This window comes from Erpetoichthys calabaricus, chromosome 7 (assembly GCF_900747795.2).
Source record: "Erpetoichthys calabaricus chromosome 7, fErpCal1.3, whole genome shotgun sequence".
Classification (NCBI taxonomy): domain Eukaryota; kingdom Metazoa; phylum Chordata; class Cladistia; order Polypteriformes; family Polypteridae; genus Erpetoichthys; species Erpetoichthys calabaricus.
This window is the reverse complement of record NC_041400.2, coordinates 197,795,051-197,813,777: the sequence shown is the minus strand read 5'-3', so window position 1 is coordinate 197,813,777 and position 18,727 is coordinate 197,795,051. Positions and strand designations below refer to the sequence as shown.

General features: G+C 46.5%; 1 protein-coding gene and 1 long non-coding RNA gene across 3 annotated transcripts in view; both read left to right on the top strand.

Annotated features, from left to right (window-relative positions):
- Positions 1-5,003, top strand: part of lingo2 (leucine rich repeat and Ig domain containing 2) — a 595,644-nt gene extending 590,641 nt beyond the window's left edge. For both annotated transcript variants that reach the window (XM_028805897.2, XM_028805899.2), the window contains one exon: positions 2,090-5,003. In XM_028805897.2, the coding sequence (XP_028661730.2) occupies positions 2,102-3,955 (1,854 nt within the window). In that variant the 5' untranslated portion in view covers positions 2,090-2,101 and the 3' untranslated portion in view covers positions 3,956-5,003. The remainder of the gene's footprint in view (positions 1-2,089) is intronic.
- Positions 5,004-5,475: 472 nt separating this feature from the next.
- Positions 5,476-9,125, top strand: LOC127528817 (uncharacterized). The gene is made up of 6 exons (XR_007935424.1): positions 5,476-6,161; positions 6,279-6,395; positions 6,727-6,798; positions 7,020-7,064; positions 7,396-7,516; positions 9,090-9,125. It is a non-coding gene; the product is annotated as an uncharacterized LOC127528817 (long non-coding RNA).
- Positions 9,126-18,727: the final 9,602 nt, after the last annotated feature.

The window sequence follows — 18,727 nt, the reverse complement described above, 5'->3', positions numbered from 1 at the left end:
TGTATCGATTGGATGGTAAACTTGCATTGTTTGCATATATTAGCAAGGATATGGTAAACAGTTTGGACAGAATGATCAAACTTCAGTTTCATTGAAATGTCTAATACTATGCTAGTTAGGTTAGGGGCAGCACGGTGGCGCAGTGGGTAGCGTTACTACCTCACAGTTAGGAGACCCGGGTTCACTTCCTGGGTCCTCCCTGCGTGGAGTTTGCATGTTCTCCCCGTGTCTGCATGGGTTTCCTCCCACAGTCCAGGTGCAGTGCAGGTGAGGTGCATTGGTGATCCTAAATTGTCCCTAATGTGTGTGCTTGGTGTGTGTGTGTACCCTGCGGTGGGCTGGCACCCTGCCCGGGGTTTGTTTCCTGCCTTGCGCCCTGTGCTGGCTGGGATTGGCTCCAGTGGACCCCCGTGGCCCTGTAGTTAGGATATAGTGGGTTGGAAGATGACTGACTGACCATCTATTGTCTCAGCAGTTCTTAGACCCCTGGGGGGCCCGAAGTATCAAAAAAGGGGGCATGAATGTTGCCATATGTGGTGTAATTTCACTATTCGTAGGGAAATTTTAAACTTGTAGCAGTGTATCGGCAGCAAAAAATATAGGAATACATTTTATTAGGTTTTCAAAGAAACGTTAGGGGGGGCACGATTAAAACTGTTATGAAAACTCGGGTTGCAAATACTTAAAGGTTGAGAAACGCTGGATTGTCTGATGTTGAGAGCCTGCACTGCCCTGCACACATGGTGATAGCAGTAGGTGTTGTTTGTGAATGAAGCCCACCAGTAAGGACATGGAGGGGTGGGCAGTGAAACGCCTTTAGGGGGCATATTTAATGTGCCCATCCTGTATGTAGTGTGAGTGCTGCTGTACGGAGTGAATGCATTTCAGTGAACACGCAAATCATTGTTGTCCTAAGCAGCGCGTCCTATCAAGCAAACGTCTGGGTGCAGATTGTGGTGCCCTGGCCAGTGGCGCTCCTGCTATGAAACCAATGGAGCCCCTAATCCTGGAGGGGTGACTTGCATTGCCATCCCTTCGTAACCTGAAGACCATAAGACATTGGACATTGTTCTTCACACCAGCGACTTTGACATGTGAGATACCCCCTTTAAACCGAGACCCTGTGATCTGTCGTGGAAGAAGCCCACCAAAGAAGATAACAGGGGTGATTTTGCCAACTTCATTGCTGATTACAAAGGGGTCCCCAGAACCGTTCAAACTTCAGGACCCCAAAAGTGTTCGTGCTCCACTGGTTCTGGTTCTTGTTGCTCCTGAAGTCTGAAGACAATTTCATTTTCCTTTGTGGGCGACTTGACAGCACAACAGCCTGCCTCCTAAAATAACAGCAAAACCTTCAAGGATGCATTTTAATTTGACTTATTAAATTCAATCCAGAAGGGTTCACCATTTGAAAATATCCCAAAATTGTGAAGTTCTGTTACAACAAATCTTCCATAAAGTGGTGGCTATCCAGAAGGTTGCTGGTTTAAATCCCATTCATGCCAGAAGGGCCCTCAAGCGAGACCTTTAACCTGCAATTGCTCCAGGGGGCTGCTGCCCTCCGACCCCAAGGGCTATGTGATAAATACATTTCACAACGACATTATTCTTCTTCTTCTTCTTCTTCTTCTTATTATTATTATTTATTATTAGAAAGGTTTATTGTTTAAAATCCACACCTCACAATCCAGACAATCCATAAACCAAACGAAACACTGTGAACACGAACGGTGAAAATGAACATCGTGGACAGACACGCGGCATCAGGAGGGCCCGCCCCCCTTGAACTCAACAGCCAATGAAACGCGTAAAAGCACAAAGCAAATGAACATAATTGTCAGTGACAGTGGAAGAAATGCATAAAAACATTTCCATAAGCAGGTATTACAAAGTCATCAGTGCAGAAACGAGCGGGCAGAGGGTTGGTGCCCGGTAAGACTGGCGCTTTCATTTCCCACCTAGAATTTTGCCTCTCCAGGTTTTGCTCCTTTCATTTTTGTGCTCCATTCTTCCTTCTTTCCAGACGTGTTTGAGGGTCACCTTCTCTTGTTTCATTTTTTCCTCTCTCTTTTTCTTTCTTCTCTTTCAGAGCCCTAACAGAATGGTAGACTGCATCTGCAAAGTCATGCTTCACACTGCTCTGTCATGCTGGCAGCCATTCCTAGGCTTGGCCCTGCTGGTCGTCTGCGTCAGCTCCGCCGTCGGATGTCCGGCCCGCTGTGAATGCTCGGCACAGAACAAGTCGGTCATCTGCCACCGGAAGCGTCTTGTCGCCGTCCCAGAAGGCATCCCCATCGAGACCAAGATCCTGGACCTAAGCAAGAACAAGCTGAAGAGCGTCATCCCCGACGAGTTCGCCTCCTACCCGCAGCTGGAGGAGTTAGACCTGAGCGACAACATCATCGGGAATGTCGATCCGGGATCGTTCAACTCGCTCTTCAACCTGCGCTCCCTGCGCCTGAAGAGCAACCGCATCAAACTCATCCCCCTGGGGGTCTTCACCGGATTGTCGAACCTGACGGGACTGGACATTAGCGAGAACAAGATCGTGATCTTGCTGGACTACATGTTCCAGGACTTGCACAACCTCAAATCCCTGGAAGTAGGGGACAACGACCTGGTGTACATCTCCCACCGGGCCTTCAGTGGGCTGCAGAGCCTGGAACAGCTGACCTTGGAGAAGTGCAACCTGACCGCCGTGCCCACGGAAGCCCTGTCCCACCTCCATAACCTGTCCCGGCTCCGTCTGCGCTTCCTCAGCATCAACACCCTGCACCCGTACGCCTTCAAGAAGCTCTTCCGCCTAAGGCACCTGGAGATCGACAACTGGCCCATGCTGGACGCCGTCCCCGCCAACAGCTTCTACAGCCTCAATCTGAGCTCCCTGTCCATCACCAACACCAACCTGTCCGCCGTGCCCTTTCTGGCCCTGAAGCACCTGACGTACCTCACGCACCTGAACCTCTCCTTCAACCCCATCAGCAACATTGAGGCGGACATGTTCCAGGACCTGAGCCGCCTGCAGGAGCTGCACGTGGTGGGCGCCCAGCTCCTCAACATCGAGCCGCATGCCTTCCAGGGCCTGCGCGCCTTACGCGTGCTGAACGTCTCCCAGAACCTGCTGGACACCTTGGAAGAGAGCGCCTTTCAGTCCTCCGTCACGCTGGAGACCCTCTGCATCGACAACAACCCCCTGGCGTGCGACTGCCGTCTTCTCTGGATCCTTCAGAGGCGGCAGATCCTCTGCCGGGGGGACACGCAGCCCATGTGCGTGGCGCCGGAGAACAGCCGGGGGAAGCCGTTCCGGGAGTTCCACGACACCATCCTGTCATCTCAATTTGTGTGCAAAAAGCCCAAAATCCGAGAGAGGAAGATGCAGCAGGTCTTCATCGACGAGGGCCAGACGGCCCAACTCGTGTGCAACGCCGACGGGGACCCCCTGCCGCTGATTTTCTGGATTACGCCGGGACGGAAGCTGGTGACGGTCAAGTCCAACGGGAGGGCGTCGGTTTTGGGGGACGGCACTTTAGAGATCAAGTTCGCTCAGGTCCAGGACAGCGGCACCTACCTGTGCGTGGCCAGCAACGCCGCCGGGAACGACACGTTCTCCGCTTCCCTGGCCGTAAAGGGCTTTGCCAGCGACAGGTCCCTTTACGCCAACAGGACCTCCATGTATATCACCGACGCCAATGCCACCAACACGAACGGGACCAACGTGTACAACATGACCTTCGCTCTGGACCTTAAGACTATTTTAGTGTCCACCGCCATGGGCTGTTTCACGTTCCTAGGAGTCGTTCTTTTCTGTTTTTTGCTTCTGTTCGTGTGGAGTCGCGGGAAAGGGAAACACAAAAACAACATCGATATCGAGTATGTCCCCCGGAAGTCCAACGGGGCCGTGGCGGAAGGGGGCGACCAAGGAGGACCTCGTCGGTTTAACATGAAAATGATTTAAGGGGGGGGTGCTCAGCTGGCAACACTCCTGAGTAAGGTGCACAGACTGAGCGCGTGCCGTAAACCCGTGGAGGGGAGGATCCCACCGCTGCCACCCAGAGGAGCCTCAGACAGACCTCCGTGCGCAACGCGGCCCTAGAAGGCCCAAATCAGTCCGCGGCTCTGGGACGCTTTGTATCGCCGGACAGTAAGGATGAATTTGTAGAAACAGACCGCATTTATTAAAAAAAAACAAAAAACAGTCATCGAACCTAAATGTCGATTGAGCACTGCAGAGGCATAACCAGGAAAACAGAATGTCTTTTATACTTCCTCTAATTCTTTTAAAGCAATATGGAGATGAGGGAATGTGCTTTCGAGGGGTTCAGATTTGGCAGGGCAATGTCAAGAAGAGGCAGCGGGCCCTACCTGGGAATGAGAAACCGAAATCCGCGACACCTTTGTGTAACGCTCATCTGGGAACACCTGGCACCGGTCGAGATGATTCATGATAATGTTTGCTCTCTTTCAATAAAAAAAAAAAAAAAAAAAAAAAAGTCATTGAAAACTGGATTCGGAGATCGCCCCCCACAGGTCGAGATCCTTTTTTTTTTTTAGGTTTATTTTAGAGGACGAGAAACAGGGAGAGGGTCGGCGAAAAAAAAAAAAAGGAAGGAAACGAGGGAGAGCTGGAGGCCGTGCTGAAAAATAAAAGGACAAGTACGGACGCGACACCAGGCGTGGTTTCTCGAACTTGTGTTTTTATTTTTCAGTGTGGAATTTTATTTTATTCTTTTTTAAATATTTTTATTTAAACGGTACGTCTGTAAAACTTACAAAGGGAATTACAGGCAAGGGAAAGTTAAAGGCCGCCATCTCATTCTTTTCTAAGCCATTGTGAACCTGCTGTGACCGATGCCTCTTTTAAATGTTGACTTGAAGTGTTCTCCTCTCCTTTTGTTTTCTCTTTAATTTCACTTTTGTGTTGACGAGTGTATGTATGTACGCATATATTTATGTATGTGTTTATATATTCATTTATTTCTTTATTTAACATTTTCTCCTTGGGGGGGGGGGGGGGGGAAAACCAAAAACAAACTAAAAACCAGAGGGTGTTTGTTTTTATGCTCTGCAAGGCCCATGGTGGGTGGTCTTCTGGCTTTTCTGTTTTTCCCTCATTTTCTGAATTCTCCTCCTCCTTCCACCGTCTACACACTGAGGAGTCGTCCTGCGGTTATACAAACCGTCGAGGGTCTTTAAAGAGCCCTTCCATTAAAGTGTGTGATGAGAGCATCGAGCAGGACGTGAAGATTCAGGTAAGCCCTGTAAGTCACGTCTCAACCGGGACAGGAAAGAGTGGACAAAAAAGGGAAAAATGACACATGGTAATGGTGTGAAGAAATAAAGTGGGAGCCTCCAGGCCTCATCTTCTGGATCATCCTAGTGAAAAGGTCAAGTTTGGATTCACATACAGGTTTGTGTAAAATTCGAAACTCATAAAATGTGAAATTCTGTAAAGAATTTTTCTGAGATTTTTAAAGTGTTTGTTGGGGTGTAGAACTTGGTCCCTCACGCCTTTTCACACTTCCGTTTTTTCGTATATCTGCGTCACACCCGTAAAATCATATTCTCTCACTCACGTCACCATCGCTGGCTGGGGGCCCCTGATTCCCCCGTCTTTGGGCTTTTCCGGCGCTTTATCAAAGAGCGTGGCAGTCCAGTGTCCCTTGATGGCTTCCACCAAGCTTTATATTTTTTTTTTCCAGGACTGCGTGCGTACTCGGGAGGTCTCAGGAAGAGCGTTAATTAGATAAGCACACACAATTATTTCTACAAAGTGCTCTATGCTGCTTTCCCCTGGTGGTAGACATCATGAAAGCTGAGCAGAGGTCAAAGGCTTGTGATCGAGTGGGCCACTCGGGATCAACTCATCACTTGCAACATTTCTGGGCCTGTTGATCCTAAGTAGGTCCATAACATGCAAAGTATAATTCTCTGCAGTCCTCTCACAAAGCCTCCTGGGCATCTCAGGTCAGAAAGAAAGCACAGAAGTGTGCCGAGTCTTCTTTGGGCTTGTGATGTGTGCTCGAAAATGATCAAATATGCCTCAGTGTCATCTTCGGGACATAATGGTACAGACACCTGGGACGGTCTGAGGGCCCTGTGCTGTCTGCAAAAGCTGGGTTGCTGGGCTGCCACTTTACTTGCAACTGAATAAGCGTTGCAAGGTCAGTCAGTTCCATTATGTTCCACAGAAATCCCGCCGACTATGCCACTGTAATATAAGAGAACAGGACAAGGTAAAGAATTGGGGCACCCTATGGTGAACCCTGTTTAACTGCAAGGTCAGTCAGTTCCATTATGTTCTATAGAAATCCCACCGACTATGCCACTGTAATATAAGAGAACAGGACAAGGTAAAGAATCGGGGCACCCAATGGTGAATCCTGTTTAACTGCAAGGTCAGTTCCATTATGTTCTATAGAAATCCCGTTGACTACGCCACTGTAATACGGGACAAGATAAAGAATTGGGGCACCCAATGGTGAACCCTGTTTAACTGCAAGTAAAGTCAGTTCCATTATGTTCCACAGAAATCCCGCCGACTACGCCACTGTAATACGGGACAAGATAAAGAATTGGGGCACCCTGTGGTGAACTCTTTTTAACTGCAAGGTCAGTCAGTTCCATTATTTTCCATAGAAATCCCGCCGACTACACCACTGTAATATAAGAGAACAGGACAAGAGAATGAATTGGGGTCCCCTATGGTGAACCCTGTTTAACTGCAAGGTCAGTCAGTTCCATTATGTTCTATAGAAATCCCACCGACTATGCCACTGTAATATAAGAGAACAGGACAAGGTAAAGATCGGGGCACCCAATGGTGAATCCTGTTTAACTGCAAGGTCAGTTCCATTATGTTCTATAGAAATCCCGTTGACTACGCCACTGTAATACGGGACAAGATAAAGAATTGGGGCACCCAATGGTGAACCCTGTTTAACTGCAAGTAAAGTCAGTTCCATTATGTTCCACAGAAATCCCGCCGACTATGCCACTGTAATATAAGAGAACAGGACAAGGTAAAGAATCGGGGCACCCAATGGTGAATCCTGTTTAACTGCAAGGTCAGTTCCATTATGTTCTATAGAAATCCCGTTGACTACGCCACTGTAATACGGGACAAGATAAAGAATTGGGGCACCCAATGGTGAACCCTGTTTAACTGCAAGTAAAGTCAGTTCCATTATGTTCCACAGAAATCCCGCCGACTACGCCACTGTAATACGGGACAAGATAAAGAATTGGGGCACCCTGTGGTGAACTCTTTTTAACTGCAAGGTCAGTCAGTTCCATTATTTTCCATAGAAATCCCGCCGACTACACCACTGTAATATAAGAGAACAGGACAAGAGAATGAATTGGGGTCCCCTATGGTGAACCCTGTTTAACTGCAAGGTCAGTCAGTTCCATTATGTTCTATAGAAATCCCACCGACTATGCCACTGTAATATAAGAGAACAGGACAAGGTAAAGAATCGGGGCACCCAATGGTGAATCCTGTTTAACTGCAAGGTCAGTTCCATTATGTTCTATAGAAATCCCGTTGACTACGCCACTGTAATACGGGACAAGATAAAGAATTGGGGCACCCAATGGTGAACCCTGTTTAACTGCAAGTAAAGTCAGTTCCATTATTTTCCATAGAAATCCCGCCGACTATGCCACTGTAATATAAGAGAACAGGACAAGAGAAAGAATTGGGGCACTCAATGGTGAACCCTGTTTAACCCCTTAACCGCCCGCTGCCGGATATATCCGGCATCGTTGTTTTATTGCTAACGCCATACTGCCGGAATTATCCGGCACATTTGCCTATGGTTATATGAATGCCTGGCGCGTAGTATAACTCACGGTTTGGCGTGGGTATTATTACTACGTTGTATTTCGACAAGTCTGTGGTTGTTTTGGCCGGTCATGTGACGTGATTCGAAAGTGAAAGCTGTGAATATGGCGAAACGTAAACTGACTTCAAGTGAGGCTTTGCAGGCGATTTTGGACAGTTCTGATCATGATTGTAGCAGTTCTGAAGAAGATTTTAGCGACAATGATGAGCAGCAACGTGCGCTGCATGATACTGTGAATGACGGCGCATCGGATGACGGCGATGAGTGGGTGTATCCCCAGCATCTCAACTGGACTGCTGCCCGAGGTGAACTACCTTTTCTGCATCCGTTTGAGGGAACGTGTGGCTTTACTGTTGATGTAAACAATTACACTGCTGAGCAGTTTTATGAGCTGTTTGTGTCACCTGATTTGATCAGACATTTTGTTCATCAGACAAATCTGTATGCAGCACAGTTTATTGAGAAAAATCCCAATTTACCTCCACATTCCCGTGTTCGTGCTTGGGTAGACACTGATGAAAACGAAATGAAAAAATTCATTGGGATTTTGATGTTGATGGGAATAATCAGAAAACCAGATATTGAGATGTACTGGTCTACAGATCCTATGTATGCAACACCTATTTTTGCAGCTGTCATGACACGTAACCGATTCTCTTTGCTGCTGAAATTCTTTCATTTGAATGACAACAGAAATGAGCCAGATAAGAAAGATCCAAACCGCGACCGCTTGTTCAAGCTACGTCCTTTGATTGACCATTTATTTGAAACATTTCAGTTGCCCTACATGCCAGGACCGTCAGTTACAGTTGATGAAAGTTTATTGTTGTGGAAGGGCCGCTTACAGTTTCGACAGTATCTACCATTGAAAAGGGCACGGTTTGGTATCAAGATGTTTTGCTTAGCTGAGAATTCAGGTTACATTTATAGATTTTGTGTATACACTGGCAAAGAGGATCCTATTAGTAGTATTTCAGCAGTGTTGCCAGATGAATGTAAGGACTTTGGACTTTCAGAGAAAATTGTTGTGTACCTTGCCCTACCACTATTGGACAATGGGTACACCATTTGGATGGATAACTGGTACTCCAGTTGTATGTGTTTGCCCATTTCTAGAACTTGCACAACATTTAGTGGTCAATACTGCTTGAATAAATGTAAAAAAGTAAAAAAACGAAAATTGTTCAGATTTCGCCTGGTGTGGGGAATATTTAGGGAGTTGGCGGTTAAAGGGTTAACTGCAAGGTCAGTTCCATTATGTTCCACAGAAATCCCGCCGACTACGCCACTGTAATATAACAGAACAGGACAAGAGAAAGAATTGGGGCCCCCTATGGTGAACTCTTTTTAACTGCAAGGTCAGTCAGTTCCATTATTTTTCATAGAAATCCTGCCGACTATGCCACTGTAATATAAGAGAACAGGAAAAGATAAAGAATTGGGGCACTCAATTGTGAACCCTGTTTAACTGCGTGGCTTGTCAGGCCAAACAAATCGAAAATAAAAAGAAGTCAAAACCAACAACGACTTCTTCAGCCAATGTTTTCATGCACAGTCTCTGTCGTTCACAGTCGCCAGTCCAATGCTGAATGCTGATATCTGCCATTTCAGGATTTTACATGCAGGGAACTGCAGAAGAGGCGGAGCTTGTGGGAGGGAAGTGTAAGTGACGTCATTCTTCCAGTCGGATGTCCTCGTGTCTAAGTTTAGAGGAGCAAAAGGCTTTACCGCCAGTGCCACCTCGCATATCCGAACGGTATTATAGTTTGATTCAGACCCCAACTAACACAGGTGTGTGACATCACAGAAGGGCAGTGTGTTTGTTATGCTGCACATTTTCCATACAAACAAACACCAAGATGTCCCATCATGCACACTGAGGTTTCTTCACAGGGAAACTCACTACACAGGAAGTGCCCCCCCCCCCCGCCAACCATTATCTAGAAGTGACTCTCTCCTATTTCTTGGTTCCTGTAGGTGATGATTCACACATTTCAAGTTCATTTTCAGCTTCGGATGAAGCTTTACTAATGTGATTGCCAACATTTTGTTGGCAAAGTGGGCATCAGACTACCAGACTACATGTCTTACATAATGTCTACACATGAGTCTGTTAAGGTAAATACATATTTATATATATATTGTCCCGCATAGGCATCTATAGAACACGTTTTGGACTCTTGCAGTACCTCTCTGGGGCGAGAGGGGGCGCTGTCGCTAACAGTATTATTTCTTTTTCCTTCCACAGTACCAAGAAGATGCCCAGTGAAGGCAAGTGAGCCTTTACTACAAAATCTCAGAAAACCTGTCCCCTCCCTGTCAAGCCCTATAAATACAGATGTCCCCAGAAGGAGCAGTCGCAGTTGGGATCCAGACCCTCTTTATAAAGGACGTCCTTGACCCTGACCAGCTTGACATGGTCGGTCTATCAGAGAAGCAGCGGTGTGGGCTAACCAGGCACGTGTTGCACGTGTTTTACGTCGTTACGCCCCCGAGCTCGTTTTTCACTTCTGTTTGTTGGACTCTTGTATTAAACAGGGTAGCCCAGTTGTTCCCGTAACGTTTCCTATGGACTCCTCCACTCCTTTTCCCCATTGACCATGAAGGTAGGAAACGGCAAGGGTTCAACAGAGAAAATGTTTGGGAGTCAGCCGACATTCCGGTTTAATAAAGTTGGTTATTTTATATTAAACAAAACAAATGGGCACACAAGAGTGCAGAGCTGACAAAATAATACACAAAGGGGCGAGCTCCAAGTGGTCAGGATGGTCTCCTGGTTCATAACAAACACTGTCCTCTGGCTGTTGGGGTCCAGAAGGGGCAGGACTTGGAGGAAAGAATGGAAGTGACCTCATTGTTCTTCCTGTTGGTGAGCTTCTAAGCTGTGGACAGAAGAGAAGAATGTATCAATGATGGTGCCCTCCCTGACTTGGGGTGGAACTGGTTGTCTTTTCTGAGCCTTCAAGATGACTCCTAATTATGGTGAACTATATGTGTAGATTAGATACGAATGATGTGTGCTGCTCACAATGCCATCTCTGGTTGGTTGGTCATTTCACTTTCTCTTTACTGACCAATGTCCATGTAAGGTCACCTTCTGGTTACACAGGTATGATGTCCTAGAAGGTTTCACAAGGTCCTAGGTCTATCAAAAGTTCTCTAGGTCCAGATCCAGTTAATGAGCCAAGTGTCAAGTAAGCTCCCCATCTCTTTGATAACTCAGCAGTCACTTTCTTAATGTGGCATTCCTTCCTATCTGGATTAGAGAGTCATTACCTCCTGGTGACACAGATCTACGTCTAAGTGAAGATGGTCCAGATTGTACAATTTTGCTTCCAGTTGTCATCCCTTCCTCCCATTTTTTTCCCATGCTCAGGTGCAGTCACTTAGTTTCAATGGCCTGTACCTGTAGAAGGATGTTCTAAAGCCTGAATGACCGCACCTGTCACCAGGTGACATCCCTTCCGACCTGAAATTTTGAAGTCATGTCTTTCTGATTTTCCACATCTATTCCTGAATGATGCGGTTACAGTCCCAGGTGACATCCTTTCCTCTTCTTTCTTCATTTCTGCTCAGGTAAAGTTACCTATCTGCACCTACCTGCACCTCTAGAAGGACTCTCCTGACCCTGATTGATGCCTGCATTAGAGGGCCATTACCACCTCTTTTGGGTGAAGGTGGATCAGGTGAATATTAAATCAGTGTGGTCTCTGGGAGACCTACGTGTGCTCACTTGTGCACTCCCCCCAGAAACACATACACACACACCTGTGTAGAGGTGAGGTCACCTGCCCGTTGTGCCTCACATCAAAGTTCTCCAGCTGCTGGGCATTCTATCACCCATCTTGGTAACTTATATTTATCTCAGATTTATATTGGCTGGCCATCCAGTGCTACTTGAGGTGGTCCAGATACCTTCCAGGTAATGACCCCTGTGTTCAGCGGGTTACCTGTCCTTCTGGTATCTCAGCCACCACTTCTTCTGAGTAATCCCACTAACTTCTGAATCCAGGAACCCTCCTCTCATCTTTGGTAATTTACTGGATCTCAGCCCGTGAACTACAGCTCTCCAGGTGCCTATTGAGCCCACCAATGCCCAGTTGATGTTCTCTCCCACCTGGGATTAGGAAGTCATTACTTCTTGATTTCCAAGATCTGCTTCTGAGTGTAGATGTTACAGTTTCAGGTGATATCAACTCCTCCTCCTCCTCTTTTCTTACTTATGTCTGAGTGAGGTTACCTGGTTTCACCTGCCTGCACCTCTAGAAGGACCCCCTTGGACTTGACTGATGCACACTTATCTTCAGGTGACATCACTGCCTGCTTGGTTTAGGGGGACACTTCCTCCTGTGTGTGAAAGTGGACCAAAAATCAGTCAATGCAATGACTCGCCCATCCTATCCTGTGCTCTCCCTTTCCTCCTCTTTTCTTACTTGTGAATATATAAGGATGCCTGCCAATTAAGGGTCTCCATGTTCTGGGTGATTATCCCTCACTTTGGCAACTTTATTTGGCATTAGTTTAATATTCCCGTTTGCTCAATCATCTCTGCCTCAGATTAAAGACACTCCATGATAGGAAACATCCAATGAGTGACCTCTGTGCTCAGTTGCCTTCCATTGCTGCTTTCCTCTGAGTAACCCCCACAAGATGTCCTCTCACCTGTGTGGTCTCTAATGGTGTGATATCCTCTCATTAGAGAGAGGATTAGAGGGACATTACCTTATAGCTCTGCTCTCCCCTCCTTCTCTTTACTTACCTGTGCTAAGATAAGGTTACCTGGTTACACCTGCATACTGTCTATAAGGGCCACAGTTGTCACCATGTCTCAAGGTGATGTCCAATACCAACGATATCAGAGGGACATGGACAGACATCAGTCCTTGTAGCCCCCAGGGTAATTACTTGTGTTTACTTATACAACATTATAAGGTTGTGTTCAGGTAAGGTCACCTGTTAACACCAGTCTCTGTAGGGCCAGAGTGTCCACCTCTGTCCTCAGGTGACATCTTGTTTCATGTACATTAGAAGGTGCATTGATGAATATTAGTCCATGTGGCCTCCAGGTGGCTTTCATGGATTTACTTGTGTACCTTTACTTACCTGTGTTCAGATAAGGTCACCTGGCTACACCTGGCTACATTCTATAAGGACTATGCAGGCACATAGTGGCCATCCTGTCCCAAACTGACATCTTGTTTCACCCCGATTAGAAGACACATACGTGAATGTTAGTCCAGGTGGCCTCCAGGTGGCTTACATGTGTTCACCTGTGTATCACACCCCAGAGTTCAGCTAAGACTCACTGCTGATTGTGTCAGGCTCTTTTGGGTAACTTACTCCCTTCTTCCTTGGTTTAGTTTCTTTTAGTTTGACAATCTGTTTTGGGTAGTTTGATATATTTACCTGAGATGAAACGTTCAGCAGCTCTCAAGAACACCTAACTGGTAACCTCCGTGTCCAGTAGATGTTCTCTCTACCTGATTATGCCACATTTTCTTTGTCTGAAAGACTTTCAGTCCAGGAGATATCTTGCTGTCCTTCTGATTTACCATACCAAGTAGATTACAGGGGAGGTCGATGCGTGACAGTCCTTGTAGATCCCCAGGTGACTTGAATGTGAGCATGGGAAAGGCACTATATTAATAAATTGTATTATTGTTATTACTATTATTATTATTATTTTTATGTATCACCTGGATTCAGGTTAGCTCACCTGGTTACACCTGTCTACATTTTATAATGACTGTGTAGGTCCAGGGTGGTCACGCCTGGCATCTTGTTGTCCTTATTAATGGATGCTACCACATCAGTGTTGATTCTATAGGTAACTCTTTACCACACCTGTCTCCACTGTTCCTGGTGTCAAAAGATGAGACAAAGACCCAAAAAGAGGTCCCATATAATTGATCCTGGCTGCAAAACGATTGATTTTGTGGAGTCCAAAACCGAACGAAGTGGTGAGGCTGAGATGGTGGGAGGAAGTGAGGTCTTTATGACCTGAGCCGGAAGTGAACTCATCAGGCTCATGATGGGAAGTGGAATCATCTGGACCGGAAGTGACATCATCGGGCTTGTGACCAAAAGTGATGTCCTATAGACCAGAAGTGACGTCATTGGGCTTGAGACCAGAAGTGGCGTCATCTGGACCGAAAGTGACATCATTGGGCTTGTGACCGGAAGTGACATCATCTGGACCAGAAAGTGACATCTTTAGGCTTGTGACGGGAAGTGGTGTCCTCTTGACTGAAAGTGACATCATTGGGCTTGAGACCAGAAGTGGCATCATCTGGACGGAAATGATGTCATCATGCTTGTGATGGGATGTGGAGTCGCCTGGACCAGAAGTGACATCAGGCTCGTGAGCACCAACGTTACAGGCAGGTGGAACCAGACATTAACTTCATACAGTGAGGATGATGGTCATAAAGAAGAGTGGACCAGAGACCCCAACATAATTAAAACTGTGGCCATTTTGGACAACAAGTGGACCTGAGTTGCATTATGACCTGAAGAGAGATCTGACCATATGAACTGTGTACTCCAGCCATATTGAAAAACTCGACCTGAAGTCAAACTGTCATGAGGGCAATGGCTGCAACAGCAACACCAGGCCTCCAACCTGACCAAAAAGTCAACATGTGGATGATGGCCATAAGGAACTCGACGTTAAATGGATGGCTGGAGGGCAACTGCCATAATGAAAGCTGGACCTGAGGCATAACTGGTAAGTAAAACTTAATCCAGTGTGGACAAAGCTGCAAGTGCAACTGAACTTCAGGCTGATGCATCACATGGATGACCGATGTTCATGACTGCAGGAGATCTGACCACATTGACATGACCTACACATATTAAGGACAATGACCATAATCACAATTGTGTTTTAGATCTTGCACTAATTAAAATTCCATCCATAGTGGACAATGGCTTTAAGCAAAAGTGGACCTGAGATGCAACCTCAGCTACAATAAGAGGACAATTGGCCTAATTGATGAGAATCCAGGTGATCATTTAGACTGAAAGGACTGAGCTCAGTGGTCACCAACAAAACTCCTTATGAGATCCTACTGTAATGTGGACCCTGGAAGTACAGCGGTCAGTCCTAGGAACTGACTAAGAAAAGCACCATGTGGACATAACTGCAGGTAAGGTGGGACATTACGTACCTAATCAAACATCAGGCCCATGGCTGTAAATCCAAGTGGACCCTTGACCTGGCTACAACTTCTCAAAGTGGATGAAGGTAGCTGCAACTGGATGTTAAATCTACTTAGTGTGGACAATGGAAATAAAGGAGACGGGACCAAAGACCTCAGTCTAATCAAAGCTGTACCCAGGGTGGACAATGGCTACAAGTACAACTGGACGTGACACCTAACAATAAATGAAATAAGAGAACATGGGCTATAGCTGAATGGAGATCTGGCTCTATGGACTGAGGACAACAGCCATATTGAAACTGGACCTGTAATGTGGGCAGTCACAGAAACAAGACCTCAGAGCTGACTAAAAAGACATCAAGTGGACGGTGACTACAATAAAACTACAGGAGGAACTGGACATTAACATGATGGATGCAATATAACTGATGTGATAAAATGTGGACCTGAGGCCTTACTGTAATTACTGTAAAAGTTAATCCAGTGTGAACAATGGCTGAGAACACCACTGGACTTCACTCCTGATTAGAAATGCATCAAATGGGCTGTGGCCATAACTGTAGGAGTATCTGGACATGGACTACATGGAGTGAGGATAGCGGCCATAATGTCAACTGGACCTTAATCCTCGCTCTAACTAGAACTTTCTCCATTGTGGACAATGGCTATGCCTGTAACCTCCAACGAGCCAGCCAGATGATAGATGTGGACACCAACCTGGAATATGTGGATCAAGATGATGGACATTACCAAAACTAGGCCTGAGATCTTATTAACATCTTTAATCGTATGTGTGCCTCAGACTGGACCACAGCTGCAACAAGCAGATGACGGCTATCAGTGCACTGGACTGTGGATATCACTTTGGAATTTATGGGATGAGAATGACGGATTTGATCAGCCTGTGTGTCCATTGGCTGAAGACTGGATCACGTCAGACATTAATGGACAATGGCTGTAACTGGAGGAGAAACATTGACTAAATCTCTGTGGACTGGAGTTAACGGCCATAAGCAAAATGGAACTGTAAGCTGGAGTGCTAATTAATTGGGTGTCCATTTCTACAATGGGGAGCATCACATAATAGAATGGCCACTCCATTACCCATAAGGCTACTCCAGTACTCCAGAAGTCACAAAGGGGCATGCTTTTGGCATGGAACTGTGGACAGCAGAATAAAGTGAATGGTGTGGCATGTGTACACTGACCACGGTCTGGTCATCTTCGGGTCCTAATGTCTCATACTAGCCTGGACAATCTAAATTGGGTGCTACACCTGGTGCCACACATAGCCCTGGGTATCTGAACTTAAAAGGCAATTAGGCCTGATGGGGGCATCTCACATCATGCCCATTGTTGTGCTTGGCAAAAATGGATACCACAGATGGAGGCTGAGTCCACTCTGTGGTAACATTTGGGATTAAGTGGAGACCATGGGAGCCTGAGTGCATCCATTTATGGACTTGGAATCAAAGTGCCGTCAGGTTACATTTCATAAGCAAAACTGAGAATGGCCAGTGGGGCAGCAGGGGTAATCGTGGCCCCCATGTACCATGTGGATGTTGGCATTAACTGCCAGTGTGACTGGACGTTGACTGTATGGACTGAGGATGATGGACATCACCAGACTCACACCTGAGCCTGAGATTTCAAAGCATGCAGAGTGAGCTCAATGGCTGTTCGTGCCATTAGACCAGAATCTGCCCACAACGACATCAACGGGGTTTTGGCCATAACTGCAGGTTAACACAATGGCCATGATAAAAACTGAACCTCAGACTGTAGTATAATTAAAATCTTTATGACGCATTGGTGGGGTATCACCTGCTCTACCCTGTTAGGTCTCCAGCTACAAAAAATGATTACCAGCCGATTCAGGACCATGGAGAGCAACAGGAGGAAAATGGAAACGAGGCGACTCTTAACAGTGCAAGCAAATGGAGGTCAAGGATTGATATGACAGGAGTGGGGGTGGGGGGTGGGGGGGATGCTGCCTCTCAGACCATAAAACTTGGGGTCTTCTCATGCATTGAGCATGGGAAAGGCGCTATATAAATAAAATGTATTATTATTATGATTATATTATTGAGCTCGCATGTTCTCCCCACACACACGTCCACGTGGGTTTTCTCTGGTCATCCCCCACAATCCACCGACATGCAGCTTAGTGGGATGAACTGACAATCCTAAACTGGCCCCCATGTGTGTGTGTGTGTGTTCACTCTGTCCGGGGACTGTCACCTGCCTTGTGCCTAATGTTTGCTGGGACAGACCTCGGCCTTCCCAAAGTCCAACAACATTGTCAAAGATGAGGCAAAAGAGAGTTGGACAAAGGTCTGGGGGCAGCCTGGCTGCAAAAGTGTTGGATAAAGAGGACATATGTGTACAGATTCGAGTCCAAAACTGAACTGAACTAGCTGAGGCAAAGATGATGGTTTTAAGGGAGAGGAGAGGAAGTGATGTCATTGGGCCTGGCACCAGAAGTGATGTCATCAGGTCCTGAACTGGAAGTGACATCATCAGGGCTGGACAAAAACAGATGTGATGTCATTGGGCCCAGAACCAGAAGTTGGGTCACCAGGGCTGGAAAATCGGAAGTGATGTCATCAGGTCCAAAGCCTGAAGTGATGTCATCAGGAGCAGTCATAATTTGTCGTAATTAGTCTGCAGTGGGAAGAGATAAGGGATCAGAACACTCCGCCACCCACTGGTTTGCCGTGGAATTGCACTCATTCAGGCCCCTTAGCTGCCTCCCAGGTGCACGTGTGTGACAACAGATTCAAAAATTGGACATGTGCTTCAAATTAAAAATGGGATCAAGTCCGTCACTTTCAAAATGCACCCAACAAGGACTCAGGCACAAAGACTTGTCAAGGGCAGATTTCTCACCAAGGCCTGCAAGGTTTTCATCAAGCGAAAAACTAAAGAGACACGAAATAAATGAGCAGGTAGTGTAGCAGTGAGTAGGACTTTGGGGACCTTCAAGTCAGGAGTTTATGTTAATCTGGAGAACAGAATGGTTTGAGCTTGTTGGTCTGCCCGGCCCATTGTCTTCACAATTGTTCTTAGCTACATTGAGTAGCCAAAGGTCCCAACGGCAGGTGGATCTAAACACTGACTAAGTGTGTGTGGGCAGAGGACACGATGGACACACTTGAGCCATCATTAATGCTGTTTTGAGATCTTCTTTGCCTTGGAAGGTTGACATTAATGACATTGGCATTTGGTTGACATTTTATCACCACTGGTGCTAGTTGCCCACCAAACTCTGTGTGTGTCTCTCTCACATGAGGGCTACAGGAGGCCAACACCTTCCTTGGTTGCCCACCAGTTCTGCTCTGGTTCTCCATGTTTTCTCATCTGTCCTGTATTTTCTGACCACCAGGCTCCATCTCACGTCCCTTGTTGGTGGTCAAAGGTGACACCATCAGAGCACTCCAGCTGAATGAGCCGATCCAAGCCAGATAAGTGGAACAAAAATACACAAAAGTAGGAGCTAATCGAAGGTGTGCAGGGAAGGTCGAGAGTGTGGAAGAAAAACTCAGCCCTGCACTCCTGGGGATCCAGAAACTGGTGACTACCAAAAAAACCAAATGAATAAAATTGAAAAAGTCAACGTAGATAAGGAAAAAGAACTGAATGTGTTATGAAAGTTAAAAATAGAGCAGTCATAAGTCAAACGTACACCCAGGGGCCACTTTATTAGGTACGCCCTGCTAG